This window comes from Astatotilapia calliptera, chromosome 15 (genome assembly GCF_964374335.1).
Source record: "Astatotilapia calliptera chromosome 15, fAstCal68.1, whole genome shotgun sequence".
Taxonomy (NCBI): domain Eukaryota; kingdom Metazoa; phylum Chordata; class Actinopteri; order Cichliformes; family Cichlidae; genus Astatotilapia; species Astatotilapia calliptera.
Genome location: NC_137436.1, coordinates 19,864,625 through 19,876,099, shown reverse-complemented (window position 1 = coordinate 19,876,099; position 11,475 = coordinate 19,864,625). Strand labels below are relative to the sequence as shown.

Sequence of the window (11,475 nt, the reverse complement as noted above, 5' to 3'; positions counted from 1 at the left end):
TCCAGCTGATGTATTAATTTTTAGTCCTGTCCACATCCACATAAAATGCTTGATCAACATAAAATATTGAGAAAAGAGCTTAAATTCTTTGTATATTCTTTTAAAAGTATCTGCAGTGAATATACCCATATACATTCAACCTCTGGACAGAGTAAAATCATATTCTGTAAAACAGAAAACACAAAAACAAACATATATTGCATGCGTGAAAACAGGTTCACTCCAACACACACTGTCAGCTGCACTTTAACTTGGAAAAGCAGTGTCGTATATATAGGTTGGGGCACCAAATGAGTTGGATGCAAAGTGTTGAAGACAGCTAGAGTTCAGTTGATGCAATACTAACTTTTCATGTTTATCCAGCATTACTAAACAGGGGGAAATGTAATTATTTTTAAATCTAGAAAAGTTGTTTGAATCATAAACAATGGTCTTCTTTTAAGTTTGACAATCTTTGAAGGTTTTGAGCCTTTCCACTGTGATCTCAAACTGCAATGCTCATGTAAAGACAGCATACGGAGTAAATGTGAAAAAACATACATTGTTAAAACCACACTTATTTATCTCGAGACATCTTAATCAAATATATTTTACCAATCTATCAAATAATATTAATAGGTTTGTGTCCATTGATGCTTTTTTATTATCAGGTTTACTTGTTCACAATTCCTATTTTTCTTTCCTGTTTTTGCAAGGTCATTTAGCAGTATTTCAGTGGCGTTTGACACTCCTTCAGAACCTGGCAAAGACATACTTTTATTTTGAAGGAGTTCCACTGAAATATTGAGAATCATTATTATTACCGGTTTACTTCCGGGTACTAGCATGCTACTCGTAGCTGTGTAGAGATGAAAGATGGGAAAAGATGATTTTAGATGTATTGAATGTAACGAAAAAGCAGCGGAACTCCACAGGGATTACAGCAACGGGATCCTGAAGATAACAATATGTGTGCGTTGGAAAGTCACACCGTTTGTGCGATGAGGATGCTACCTACCAGATATCATACAGCTTCCTACCTTTTCCTGTTGCAACTAGACACATTTGTAGTGAAATAACTTGTCTGCTAAATGGTTTATGAGCGAAATGGTGACTGCTTTTTTCTTTTTGAGGTCTTGCTCTCAGGTGCACTGATCTCTGGCCTTTTTACTGAATAGCAAGTAAACAAGCAAACTTTGGACTTCATGTCTTAGATGTTAATTACAGCGATCACCATCACGCCTTAGTTGGAGCCAGCTTCTAAACATGGACTGCGTGCTTCTTAAAGTAGATCTGGGAGGTGATATAAAGAGAGACATTATAGCAGGGCTTTGACATAAACTCTGCGTGTGTGTTTCTCCAGGAGTCCTGCCAGAAGCCAGTGGACAAGTACATTGAATATGACCCAGTCATCATCCTCATCGATGCCATTTTGTGCAAGACACAGGCTTTCAGGCACATTTTGTTCAACACAAGACTAAATGTAAGCAAATTATGGGTCATTCCATCGCAAAACAATATGGACATTCTGGTTGACCATCTTTAATCTGCATATTAACTTTATGATCTAAAGTTTGGGAAACTTTAGCTTCATATATAAAATATTATTCAGTGGCCTCTCTTACCACAAACAAACAGATTACAGACACATTAAAATGTCTCAATGTTGGTTAATAATTGAAAAAAAATCAAGCATTTTCATTTTACAGGTAAAAAAAAAACCCTTCACATTGCAAAAAACAAGTAGTGACAATTTCTTTATGGTATATAATTTAATTTCACAATACCTCAGATTTTTCATTGTCAAGACCTGCTGTATCTACCATTTCAAGACTTAGAAGAGTCTAATAAATTATCACTTGCTGTCTTTTGTAGTTTGAAGTTTTTTTATTAGTGTTTGTTCAAATGTGGAACTTTAATGGAAGGCTTCCGTTTTATTTATTTTTTGTTTGTTTTCACATTTTAACTAGTTAATAGTCTGGCTTTTTAGGTATTTGTCCTAAATTACAGATCCTGATTCATTTTGATGGTAAGAGAGACCAGTGACTTGTATCTTTAATAGTCTAATGGATATACATGTTCAAGTATTGCCTTAGATTACAAGGTGGGGGAAAAGGCTTAAAAGTAGGTGAACGGGCCTGTAAAAAAGGAACTGCACATACACACACACATACACATTTAAAAACAATTCTAGGCAAATCAAGAGATGGTTGAGCAAAAAAAAATTCTTAAAATGTGATAGTTTCAGATGAAATGACACCTTTATCTTTATTGCACGAGTGATAACTTTAAAGATTTGTGCTTTGTGTGTCCTGGCTTACACGTATTCGTTTGTGCAGGTGCTATCATGACTTCTGACCAGCATGCACGTGTTTCTACATGTTAATCTTTACCTCTGCAGATCCACTGGAAGCTGTGTGTGTTTTCCCTGCTGTGTGAAGCCTACCTCAGGTGGTCCATGCTCCATGGCTCCGAGCAGAGCAGTGACCCTGCTGATATAATCAGATACACAAAGGAATGGGAATTCTACGGCATGTTTGGATTGGCTGCTCTTGGTAAGATGATAAGACACAGTTTCTATCAGTGTGTTATCACAGAGCAAAGGAAACATCAATGAAATAGGAGCACGTGAGGGTTAACGGTGTCTGGAAGTTGAGTAAAGTATTAAATTATTACTTAAATAATAATAGTCGTCATAATGTCACAGAGCCCGATATGACATCTTTAGATTGCCTATTATTTTCCAAAACTGCAAAGAGAATTATTCTTTGACTTTTATAAGCTTATAAGCACTTAATGTTATATGGAAAACTTCCAGATATGAGGATACACATCTATGATTACAACCAAAAGCTGTGTGAAATTCATCACTGACACCAACTTAGTGTCATCAGCATTAATTCATATAAAATTATATTATTTACTGGAAAATATTTTTGTGTCACATGGGTAACCTACTTGTCCCAATTGATTGTGGCTGACCTGAGTACCCAGGTTCCATCTTCTCATACTGACTCCTGTTTCATGTATCTTCAGTATATAAGCTACATGATCTGGCTTATATATGTGTCTCTGTTGGACCTTCAGAGCTGTCAGCGTTCTGTGGCGGAGTGCTGTGTTTCCTTTGGGTGGTGGTCTGCTGCCTGCAGGGTGAGACCATGGAGCTCTGCCTGCTCCTCAGAGCCCTGCTGTTATCGTGCTACGGCAAAGTCCTCCTCATCCCCGCTGTCATCTGGGAGCACGATTACTCCCCGCTCTGCCTGGGCCTCATCAAACTATTTGTGCTCACCTCAAATTCACAGGCGATCAGAGGTAAGAGATCCACTGCTGATCAAATAGCTTTGCTTCTGCCCTCTTTGCTTCTGCATCAGCAGTTGGCAGCTTACTCCCTGCTGCTGTGATCCTGACTTCAGAGGACCCAGCACTTGAAGATAAACGTATTATATAACACAAAGGTTTAGGTCCATGTTTCTGGTTTTCATGTCATTATTTCTTCAGCATCTGTGGAAACAAAAATCTGCGTGTTTGGCGGCGAGCCTCTGAGCAGTGAACAAAGTATCGAATTCACCTTTCTTACTGCTTAATTTCGCATCACGTCCAGCTTGTGTGGCCGTTTTTCCTTTCTTTACATAACAGGTGCCTTCTCAGCTTCTCACCATTTAAGTTCACACTATTTTGGTTTGCACATTCTCTGTGTTACTCCAGATTACTCCAATAACACAGCAAGCATGTAAAAAGGGTGTGCATTAATAATTTGATCTCCTCTCCAGTGATCCTGAACAGCAGGAGACGTCTGTCGCTGATGGCCGTTTGTGTTGGCCTGCTGTCGGAGACCTGCGTGGCTCAGGCTTGTAAGAAGCTTTCGTGGAGCATCCAGGACATGTTGACATTTTAATGAGATGGAAGTGTCACCTGTCTCAGGGAGGAATGAGTGACCAACATCATGGACTTTCTACACATGGGATTTAAGAGGGGAAATGTTCAAAGCTGAATTCTTCAAGTTCCTTTCAACTGTTTTGCTTTTGCTGGCTAGTAATGCCAGCCATGTGTTTTGTGTTTATTTAAAGGTATGAAACACATCTCCTCCTGTGTGCTAGAAACCTGACTGACACTGCATGTCAAAAAAAGGCCAGATCCGTGTTGAGTTTATGTGATACAACATGACAGACTGAGAATTTGTGCTCTCCGTAGAGGCAAAGAGACATTTTCATACAGGAGAAATGTTTTCATTTGGTTTTAATATGGATAACCTGGGGTACGTTGTGCAAAAAAAGTCACAGAGGGAGACGAATGTCACTCAGACATCTCCTGATCCAAGCTCCTGTTAAACATGCTCCAGTTCCTGAGCCACTCTTGAGGAATGACACAAACACAGACCCCGAGGTTGTAATTTGACAACAGCTACTTCTCAGTTTGGGCACGCAGCAGTCCTCACATTCCTGAGCTAATTGGTGAACTGTTTGCCAAAATTAACCTAAACACACATATGGGAGTGTACAGGAACAGGGTGACTTTGCAGGTATTTATTGCAGCGTTGCTGATGAGAGAACTGCTCATGAAGTTCCAACCAAGATCCAGTATTTTGTTTTGATGACATTATTGGGATTTTTGTCATAATTGACTAGTATAGCAAAGATTTTTAATGGTGTTTTTTAAATAACAATATTGAAAATGTCTTTCATGTGTTCAGAGCCTACTATGATGTGAGTGATCTGATCAACACTCCAATGTCCCCAAGTAATCATTTAGAAACAATACTAGAAGCGAATCTTACACTTTTGTGAGGACAGAGCCGGTGAAATTGCATTTTAAAATATGTGTCATTAAATTTAAATGCACGATGTTTGAATCATGTGGCTTCAACGCACAGAATGTGAAATCCTCAGAGATCAAGCTGCAGGAGATCGCTGCTATCACACGTGTGATGTGAAATGATGATAAAAACATGTCGACCAGCTGCAGTTGGAACGCTCCACAAAACCTCCGCCTACTGTCGCTGGAATGTGTCTGGAAATAAACACAGACACATTCCAGACACATTCTGTGTGTTCTGTTGTTAAATCAATAAAACAAACTCTGAAATGAGACGGAGCACCTGTGAACTGAGTGGACTTTATTCACCACACTTGCCTACAGTGCGTAAACATGGATCTGAACCTGGGAAAAGCAATCGGGCATTCTTTAGAGATACATCTGTGAGTGTGAGATGAATGATGCCGCCTTATCAAAGTCACAGATAATGTGACAGATATTCAATGATGTAAGGTCTAAAGATACAATTACCACAAACAAATAGAATCAGTTTAGTAGCTGCAAAATAGCTTTTCTCTCCTTTTTGTTTTAGTGCTGTTTGTGTTACTTTACTGAAAGCAGAAGAGGAGACACAATAGAGTCTGAACTCTTAGCTGTATCATAGACTGTAGATAGAAGATGGATATAGCCACAGGGTTTTTGGACTGTGCATTTTAAACTTTAACATTTTGGATACTAGTAAAAAAAATTCGAGTTTCATTCACAGTGGATGGGATGTTTGCCACAGCAAGCCATAAAACTTATTCTTCCACTTAAAAAATTCAGCAGCTTTTTGTAACTTGAACTTTTATTGTTTGTCAGTATTAAGGCACAAACCCCTGTGCTGACCTCACAAGGGGAATTGTTTCTTCTTTTTGTCTTAAAATTCAGTTCAGCGCCTATAAATTAATAATTGTTCATTTCCAGCTATTTCAAAGTACTGAGGACGTATTTTCTCTCTTTGCCTCTCAAACAGTTATTTAGTTCTTGCGCAAAATTCACATGATGAATGCAGAGATTTAAAATGCGTAATTATTCTGGGTTTAAATGCACTGGCCAGGTGGAGTCGTTCTGTGGGCGGTTTGATGTTCTTTCACCGTCTGCGTGGGTACCCTGGCTTTCCCTCACAGTCCACAGACATGCAGTTAGTGGGGTTAGGTTAGCTGATGACTCTAAATTAGGTGTGAATGGTGGTCTGTCACTGTGACACAGTGGCGACCCTTCCATGGTTTATCCAACCTTTCGCCAAATGCAACAATCTCCAGCTCAACCGCAACATTAAACCCTTTAACATTTGTCAGGCAGACAGCGTATGCTTCTGTAATAAATCATGTGGAATAAACTTGCAGAGCGAGTTTGCAAAACTGTGCATAGGAAACATCATGCAGATACTTTGTTTTTGTACTACATGTTCTCTAGAGTGTTTGTCATATTGGGGTATAAAAAGACAAAATATGCTGTATTTCACCCAGAGCTTAATGAGATATTTCACTGTTTGTATACGTGTTGCTTCTGCACGCGGGCGCTTGTTGTTACAAGCCTCTGAATAGTTGGAAAGACAGCACACTGATGTGGAATGTTTTAAGTGTCCTCACCAAGGGTGGATCTGTGTTTTATGAATGCTGCACCCTATGCACTACGTCTGCCATGTAAGACATTCACAATGTGTCGCCTGTCAGCCAGATGAACTTAAACACCCTGTAGTCTATACGTTATTTGCATAAAAACAGAAGCTCGGGCCTGCTTCTGCTTTTACCTCATGACCAAGTTTTGATCTCAAATTCTAATCCTTAAAGTCACAAAAGACACAACACTGTTCATGTTGTTAAAATGCCACTGTTCTGTCTTTAGATTTAAGTTCAATAAGAAGACAAAATCCTAAATAAACACAAACACACCTTTGTCACTGACCTTTGGACAAAATCTTTGTGAACAAACCACTGACTGTGTGATGGTGGAAAGTGCTGGTCTCTTACTGTGGTGTGCAGTGGTTTAATCTGAGTTTTACTAATCAGATTACTGTAACAGTAGTAAGCCTGAAGTCATTTTACCTGCCAGGTACAATATGGAGAAGTAAAACTAATTCTGCACTGAAAGGTATAAACTGAGGCTAAAGCGGATTCCTCCATCCATAAATGAAAAAGGTGGCACATTTAATATCTAAGCTGATCAGTTGGAAACCTCCTTATGTTAGATTGTTTTAGGAGAACTTTGTGCTTCTTTAAATGTGATTTTTGTTGTGGTTTTTTTTGCACAAATGAAACAAAATAGAAGTGAAAGAAAATGCCGTTCAAGGAGTTAGTCAATCTCCATCGATTTCCATGTTAATTTGCCTGAAATCACGTTTAGAGCCTGGTACAAAATAACATTTATAAGAAATGAATGGTGCATGATTTTTTTCACATCAATTTCTAGTCTACATCAAAATATTAAATATTATATAATATAATATAGGCAAATAATATATGCAATCCTCCAGACTAAAGAGTAGAGGGACCATCTGGTTTATTATTAACACTCTGCCTCTGTCTTTGATGCTATAGTGGTGCATCAGTGCCTATGGAATTACTAGCTTGCACATCTGGAAAAGCACCATCAACCCTGACATGTGTATATCAAGTTTTAGAGTACAATATATTACAATTGTGATGATGTTTTTTTTAAGGGAATGCTATGCATAAGTAGCAAGACAATGCTAATCCACATACTACACGTATTACAACAGCATGGCTGTAGAAGAGTCTGTGTGCTGAATTTTAGCCTAGATCTTTCACCAACTGATAACATTTGGCATATCAGAAAATGAAAAATAAGACCAAGAGGAGTGCTGAGCAGTGAGAATCCTCCATCAGACTAGTCCTAAGAATAGGACAATATTCATCTCCTAAAAAATCCAACAGCTGGTCTTCTCAGTTCCCAAATGTTTACAGACTTTTCAAAAGAAGGGGCTACACAGTGGTAAGCATGGCCCCCGGCCCAACTTTTTGCAGACACGTTGCTAACATCATATTCAAAATGAACTATTGTTCTTAAAATGATACATTTTCTCAGTTTAAACATTTGATATGTTTTCTATGGGATTTATAAATCCTTACGTTCTGTTTTTTTACATTACTCACAGGCTCCTGACTTTTATTGAATTGAGGTTGTGTGTCGTTGTGTTAGCTGCTATAGTGCCTGTCACCATTGCTATTTTAGCTAACTGTGTTAGCATATTTGTTACATTGTTAGTACTCAACACAAAGAGCTGAGACAGATATTTGTGTCATTAGTTTGAGTGTATTTCTCCATGAGACAGAGTTTGGGGCTGAAAGACACTGAAGCTCTCTTCCAGAGGAAAATATGCCAAATTCCACGGCAATCTGTCGAATCACTGCAGATCACAAAGTTAGCCTCACAGTGGAAATCACCAAAGCCAGGATAGGATCTAGCTTGGAACGTTTGCATGAAATTGTAATTCAGATTCAGTGCATCCAAGAGACAAGAGCTGAAACTCAGGAGAAATCCTGATGTCAGTGGGGAGCAGAACAGTTGGATGAGGTCCACTATGCATATTCAAATGAGGAAATACAACATTACCAGGAAATAGGCTGTGTGTTAAACCTGCAGTCATTTGCTTTTTATTCAAAAAGACAGAGCAAGGCCAGAAACACAAACAAGTGTGGTATGCACTGGCCTCACTGGGATCAGTGGACTGAAAAGAGCAACACAAAGGAAAGGAGGAGTGCACAGGAGCACAGTATAACAAAAACAAACTCTGTGGGCGTCAGTTACGCAAAGAAAAACACATATTACAACACAGAATTACAGAATTAGAAGCAAAAAATACCAACTGGCAACTTTAACTCAAAAACATCACCACTAGTTTGCAATATTCACTATAAACACAGCTTTCACGATGTTTGTTGGCCTTGTGTCGATCCCACTGATGTGGCAATCTGCCTCATCCCTCCATGTAGAGAGAGTGATGCGCACCTTGGATTTGCTCTCTCAATCAGGATTATGTTAATCTGCTGTAATCTCCTAACAGACGCTCACACAGCCTGCACAAGACCAGAGCACAGAGAGACAACATGAGCTTCGAACGATACAGACTGAGGCCGGTATATGCAGAGCATGCTCACAGAGAAAATACACCAGAAAAACAGGACATCAAATAGCACTGTAAAAATAATGAAATGACTCACTAAACTTTCATCATTACTTAATTAACATAAGTGTGCAACTACACCATTTACCTGTGGGAGCTGCTACAATGACAACAAAATATGATCATGCAATGGTGGAAGTAAACTGTTTTCCCCCCCTAAATTCATTACTAAAGTAAATGTGGCAGTCCTCAAATGCCTGGCATTATATGAGCAGGCCCTCACGCCACACAATAGCTCCGACCTATCACAGTTGAGAGACAGGACCTTTTGAGGTGTCTGACAAGAGGAGGCTGGTAACAGATTCAAGGGGATATGGCATGGAGCCTCTGGATCATGTCTGTTCCAGCACAGTCTGCTATTCAGGTCACCTGCATGCAATTGTATTGTTTTGGCCCATTGGTTTATATGGATCGATGTATTTAAAGCCCAAAATGTTACAGTTGTTGTTTTTTTTACCTTTACATTGGGTGGTTAAATAAATAAATAATATCAGAAATGCTGTTCTGTTAGAACTGTGGTCACATTCATGTGTTATGTCTGTTTTTCCAATAAATGGAATTGTTGAGCTTTTCTGCCTTTTATTGGAATCTGTATAAAGGAAATTTATACCATGTAGGAATTTCCAGCAATTGTAGTCAAAGATATGCGCACGAAGGCCATGGACACGAAAGGATAAGTGCCAAACAATCTAAACCTCTCACAAAGATTTGCTAAATGACAAATGCTTTGTAGACCTGAGATTAGATCTGGCAAAATTAATTATAAGACACTTTAAACACAGCATAGTACAAGAAAGAGACAATAAAATGTACTTTTAATAAAATCAAGAAATTCAAAGGTTAAACCATCACCAGCATGTATCAGTAATAAACTGCACTTTCAGTTTGGATAGAATGAATAATACTGTAACTCACTGTATGAAATAACTTGTACTAATGTTAAAATATGATTTCTATTGTACGGGATTATCATTCCTTAATGCACTCAGATGTAAATCATTTTGCTTGTAATGCTGGGTGACTGAGTAAAATGTACTTCACTGCTTAGTTTAGGACAGTGTTGAGAAAAGTAAAGTATTTCTTTTTGTAGAATAAAAATGGAAAACATCGAGGCAAATATAAGAGTCCTCAAACGATCACTTGTTGGTCAAATGCACTGTTTAATTAGTTTATCACTTATTAGTAGCTCCTTTAAATTTCCCCAAGAACATACAAGAACGATCTGGGGGAAAAAATCCTTTTAATAGAGCCTGCTGACAAATATCTTTTACATAAATTATGAAAAGATTTGGCCCCAGTACAGACACCTGGGGGACACCTGGCAAATTTAAAGAAAATGTGCAAAGTACAGAAGTGGTTTGACAGCACAAAAAAAAAAGTAAAGTAAGTAAAAGTAAAATTCTGATATTTGTGAATTGTAAAAGGAATACACCATTCTTGATTCATAAAACATGGGATGGACACTGAAGAGTTCGTGAAAATAAGTTTCTTGATGTGATAACAGGCGAAGTCAGAAATCTCAGATAGAACATATACATAGTGAGGTTTTGAGAAGCGTTTCAAAACTGCATAAAATAAAACACAGAAATCCAGAAATCACTACTCTACTACAATCTCTACTGCTCACTGGTTACACCATATTCAGATGACTGTTTAGAGGTTTGGAGCAATATTTATAAATACTACTAGCATAATTATTTATATTGCAAAAAAGGACCAGAAGGATAATCCATAATAATGGTTACAAAATATCATGGATCATCTATAACACTATACCCTTAAAATCCAAAACAATAAAATTCACCAGTGTGGTTCATTTTCACACTGTACAAATTCTGTATAAAACAATAAACTATACTTCCTACTTACTTAGTTCCTCACAATATCCAAAACATTTTTTTACAGGGATGGTGGATAATATTTGAGGGGGGGAGTTATATTTAAACCATCTCTGTGTTCGTATGTAATAGAAAGTTTTTGATCTCTCTATGTGGAGTGAAGCTGCGAAACAGACTGAGTGATGAATGGAAGCATGACAATTTTTTGAAGTAATGGGGGGAAAAGGCTTTGACCTGTTACTTTTTATTTTTGATAGGTGTGTACATCTGCATATATCTGTAAATACATATATCTGGGTTTATAAAATCAAATAAATGCAGGATACAAACAGGAAGTAAAGTGATTACCGAGTGCAGAATAGGGTAGGATTAAATAAGCATATGCTTGTTTTTACTCCTTTGTGAACACATCAAGTAATTCACTTTGATCATTATTTTCTTGGTGCTTTAATTGTATTATTCTAACATGTTTGAAATAATGTCTTAAAATCTAGAGTCCACTTTTTAAAAAGTAGCCATCAGATTTGTCAGATCGTGTAATTTTTAGATAAACACCACACAGGGCAAATACACAGCAACTGTGATAACAGGTAACGGGAAAAAAATGGTGCACATGCTGTATGAAACCGAGATATTGTTGCATGACCCATTTCTTAAGTCTCTCAGGGAGGTTGGTGAGAATTTACATAGAGACTCTGAGTATGAAAATATAAACAG

At 37.9% G+C, this 11,475-nt stretch overlaps 1 protein-coding gene across 1 annotated transcript; it reads left to right on the top strand.

The window, feature by feature from the left end:
- Positions 1–789: 789 nt before the first annotated feature.
- On the top strand, positions 790–5,070 carry arv1 (ARV1 fatty acid homeostasis modulator). Its single transcript, XM_026143484.2, has 5 exons — positions 790–951; positions 1,343–1,462; positions 2,381–2,534; positions 3,067–3,291; positions 3,750–5,070. The coding sequence occupies exons 1-5, from the start codon at positions 856–858 to the stop codon at positions 3,872–3,874; spliced, it is 720 nt and encodes a 239-aa protein (XP_025999269.1). The 5' UTR covers positions 790–855; the 3' UTR covers positions 3,875–5,070.
- Positions 5,071–11,475: the final 6,405 nt, after the last annotated feature.

What these genes read in the sequence shown, in the direction of transcription:
- arv1 (XM_026143484.2), top strand. Translation starts at nt 856, where the DNA reads ATGGGAAAAGATGATTTTAGATGTATTGAATGTAACGAAAAAGCAGCG. An exon ending in TGTTCAACACAAGACTAAAT is followed by an intron (nt 1,463 to 2,380) that starts GTAAGCAAATTA and finishes TTACCTCTGCAG; the next exon opens with ATCCACTGGAAGCTGTGTGT. An exon ending in AAATTCACAGGCGATCAGAG is followed by an intron (nt 3,292 to 3,749) that starts GTAAGAGATCCA and finishes TCTCCTCTCCAG; the next exon opens with TGATCCTGAACAGCAGGAGA.